Below are 3,793 nucleotides of genomic sequence, written 5' to 3'. Positions count from 1 at the left end.
GACTGTCAGATATACCACATGCAATTGACATCAAAATCTCCAAAGTAATGGTACTTACAGCTGTGACGGCCATCTTGAATGGTTGGCACCAAAAGCTAATCAGTTAGATGTTCAATGATCGATTTAAAGCCTCACTGGTAATTAGATAGTTTGCCAACAGACAGCCTTGAATATTTAAGGTCAAAGTTGGAAATAACTTGAATAAGAACATGAATGAGTTGGAGTCATTTCTGGGAGTCGTTTTTGGGTTTGCTGAGGTGACTTATTTGTGGCGACCATCTTGAACAGGATTGTCTGTAAAAGTTCTGAGAGTTTCATAAAAATCCGTCCACTTGTTTCTGACATATTTTACTAACAAACACAGACACGTGCAAAAACGTTATTAGTCTACTCCATCACTGCCATTGGCAGGTGATAATAATAACAGCAGGTAGAGACGATGGACTTAATAAGGAACACTAAAGACACACAAGTTGCACGCGCACACACGCGCGCACACATACACTAGAAATTAAATCACACAGTTCAACACACACTCCTCAACACACACACACACGACCCGGGCTAAACCAATGCACTAATCGCGTGCCCCGGGCATAGGAGGAGCTTGCTGCTTAAGTAGGCTGCCAATCAGTCAGTCAGCTCCACATCCAGGAGCTCCCGCGGCCAGACGCACGCATCAGTCCGCGCGCGAGGTGCCAAACTGCGGCTCAGAGACAGCCCTGTGAGCGGAGAGGCTGACACTTTCCAACAACAAAAAAAGGAGGGGTATCTTCTACTTAAGACAGACCCCTTCTTTTCCTTTGCTCTCATCTTCTTCTTTCTGAGGACTTCTCTATTTCTTTTTTTATTTTTTATTATAATCTTCATTGCTGTTATAGTTTTACCACTTTAGAGGAGGATTTTATTATTTTTATTTTTCCGCGCGCGTTTCTCCCCCCCGGACATGTCTTTCCCTCAGCTGGGGTTCCCCCAGTTTCTCAGTGCCTCCCATCATGAGGTGTACGGGAGCGAGCGGCCGGCCTCTGCCCGGGAGGGAGGCACCGAGGGCGGCGTGAGCTCCTCAGCCGCAGCGGCTGTCGGCTCTATGCTGGGGGTGTACGGAAGCCCGTGGGGCCCGAACTACAGTGCCTTTCTGCCGTACAGCGGTGCCTCAGACCTCGCGCTCATTTCCCAGATGGTAAGAGACTTTATCCTGGACTCATCATCAAAGCTGCCTCAATTAATACATTTCTAAAAAATGTGAAAAAAAAGTTTTCTTATTTTTTTTCTTCACCAATAAAGCTCATTATTTAATTGGTGGATTAATTGTTGATTATCGGAAATATTTTCATAATTGATGGTGGAATTATTATTTAAAAGCCTGAAATTACTTTTTTCTGTTAATTTTAACTATTTAGCTAATTTAATTTACTTAGCAAATTGGGCATGTTTAGGAATTTTTCAAACAAAAATAGAAATGTACTGATAAATATATATGTCTTCCTTTTAAATAGAGCATGAGTAAAACATGGTTTGAAAACTATGTTAATGTTATTAAATGGCAAATGTAGCAGAGTTTAGTAATTATAATTTGAAATAACACATTTTGCATTTCTAAACAAAAGTCCTTTATATNTATATATATATATATATATATATATAAAATTGTGATCAGTTAAAAATTATATTTCAATCAACAATAGGTTGCTCAACAAGTTGCCATCTCTCCACCCCTCCCCTCCCATGATAACGTTCCAGGGCTCCCAGTACGAGCTGAAGGAAAACCCGGGGTCTCACCCAGCACCCCTGCCTGTCCACGCCGCTCAAGGTTTCTACCCGTACGGCCAGTACCCGTACGGAGACCCGTCAAGGGCCAAGACGGCCACCAGGGAGACCACCAGCACCCTGAAGGCCTGGCTGCAGGAGCACCAGAAGAACCCGTACCCCACCAAAGGAGAGAAGATCATGCTGGCCATCATCACGAGGATGACTCTCACACAGGTGGGATCATCAGAGACATAAAATAAGTCTGAAAAAAGAGCAGAGAACTTAAAAATCGGCGCATTTTATATCTGAACAGGTGATGTTTTCCTTGTAGAAATAAGACTTTTTTTGGAGGTAAAATAGTCACTCTAAAGGTCGCGGGTTCGATCCCAGTTCCAGTTTTTTTGCAAACTTTATCTCAATCCGACATTCCTGATTAAACAACAATAACAGCAAACATATGTTGTCAGTGTGTAAAAATATTTTATTTTTATGTGTGCAATATTTATATTAACAGTTTTAAAATGCGTGATCACGAGAGAAAAAAAGTTTCATGTCCTTATTTTAATTATATCGTTGCATTTTACAAATAAACGTCATAATTTCATTAGTATGCGTAAAAAACACGTGTTATAAATAAAATTTTAATTTTGCAGGTATCGACGTGGTTCGCGAACGCCCGCAGACGCCTCAAGAAGGAGAACAAGGTGACCTGGGGCCGCAGCGCCGAGGACCGGGACGGACGCATCTTCAGCAGCGACAACGAGGACGAGCCGGGCAAGAACGGGAGCGACGAGGAGGAAGAAGACGAGGAGATCGATTTGGAGACGGTGGACATCGAGAGGCCCGAGGAGCGGGGCGCCGGGAAGGGAGAGGGGGCTGCGGGCCTGTCTCTCAGGGAGCAGGCCTCGGAGAGCAACAGGACGCTTTCAGCGGAGGGCTTGCGGGGAGGGGAGGCCGCTGTCAAACTCGCCGTGGACCGTTCCCCGGGCAGACAGGAGTGTCAGCGAGCCCCGCAGAGCAAACCCAAAATCTGGTCCCTGGCCGAGACCGCCACGGCTCCCGACAGCTCGAAAAAACCCTCCGCGGCGGGCTACGCTCACCACGCGGCGTTGGCGCCCGCCAGCCACCCGGCTTTGCTCCCGGGTCACGGAATATACACGTGCCAGATTGGCAAGCTGCACAACTGGGCCAACGCGGCCCTGCTGAATGCCAACTCGCTTTTGAACATGAGGTCGCTCCTCGGCGGCGCACCGGCCGGACACCTGCCTCTCCAAGGCGCGGTGCCGGCTGCGCGTCAGGACGCACGGCACGCGGCGGCGGCGGCTGCTGGCGCGGAGACGTCAGGGACGGAGGATGTCAGCGATGTTGAGTCAATGGGAAGCTTGAGTCCAAAAAGAGATGGTAAGAACTGAGTTTTATATTCAGTCCAAATTTTGTTTTCATCTCACTGGTGTCGTGGAGATGTGTTCCCCCACCAAAATAAGCTGCAGATTTCTGTCAAGGGTGAATCCTCTTTTTAAAATATACAGTTTGGCCTTGAGGAATAAAAAATCCTCATAAAATCAAATGTGGTTTTATTTGCTTTCTGATCGCAGAGGGAACAATTTGTAAGGATGAGACATCAGGATGTTTCCAGAAAAAAGTAGGATATTTTCTTTTTACACTTTTTCTTAAATGTGGAGGAAAATGGTGCAAATCTGGAAATCTGGAGGGGAAACAGATCACAACACACCAGCCTTAAAGTAACACATCCAAAAAAACAGGAAGACAAATTCATCCATTCAAACTTTATTTATTTTATTATTTTTATATTTATTTTTTTCCAGATGAGGAAAGGGACCACAGGCCTGAGTCCCTGAAGTCCCCATTCCAACTGATCAGTGACAGGTAAACTCCCAGTTTCTGACATCCTCTATTTCCCATCTCCTGCTAAACATAGCTTAAATCAGAGGCAAACACTGAGCAGGAGGGACACCTCAGCACATAAATCATGTGATTTAGCCCCCACCTACTTTAATGCCTCATCAGGCAGCGATCCAGGACC

At 45.7% G+C, this 3,793-nt stretch overlaps 1 protein-coding gene across 2 annotated transcripts; it reads left to right on the top strand.

The window, feature by feature from the left end:
* Window positions 1–590: 590 nt before the first annotated feature.
* On the top strand, window positions 591–3,636 carry irx1b (iroquois homeobox 1b; the record flags this gene model as incomplete). Of its 2 annotated transcripts, XM_014024453.1 has the most annotated exon segments (5): window positions 594–1,180; window positions 1,741–1,983; window positions 2,403–3,150; window positions 3,345–3,391; window positions 3,576–3,636. In XM_014024453.1, coding segments are annotated over 5 exon segments (1,305 nt in total). In that variant the 5' UTR covers window positions 594–946.
* Between the last annotated feature and the right edge of the window lie 157 nt (window positions 3,637–3,793).

The sequence above is a fragment of the Austrofundulus limnaeus genome, unplaced genomic scaffold (genome assembly GCF_001266775.1).
Source record: "Austrofundulus limnaeus strain Quisiro unplaced genomic scaffold, Austrofundulus_limnaeus-1.0 Scaffold423, whole genome shotgun sequence".
Taxonomy (NCBI): Eukaryota; Metazoa; Chordata; class Actinopteri; order Cyprinodontiformes; family Rivulidae; genus Austrofundulus; species Austrofundulus limnaeus.
Note: the sequence above shows the minus strand (reverse complement) of the source record. Positions and strands in the feature narration are given on the sequence as shown.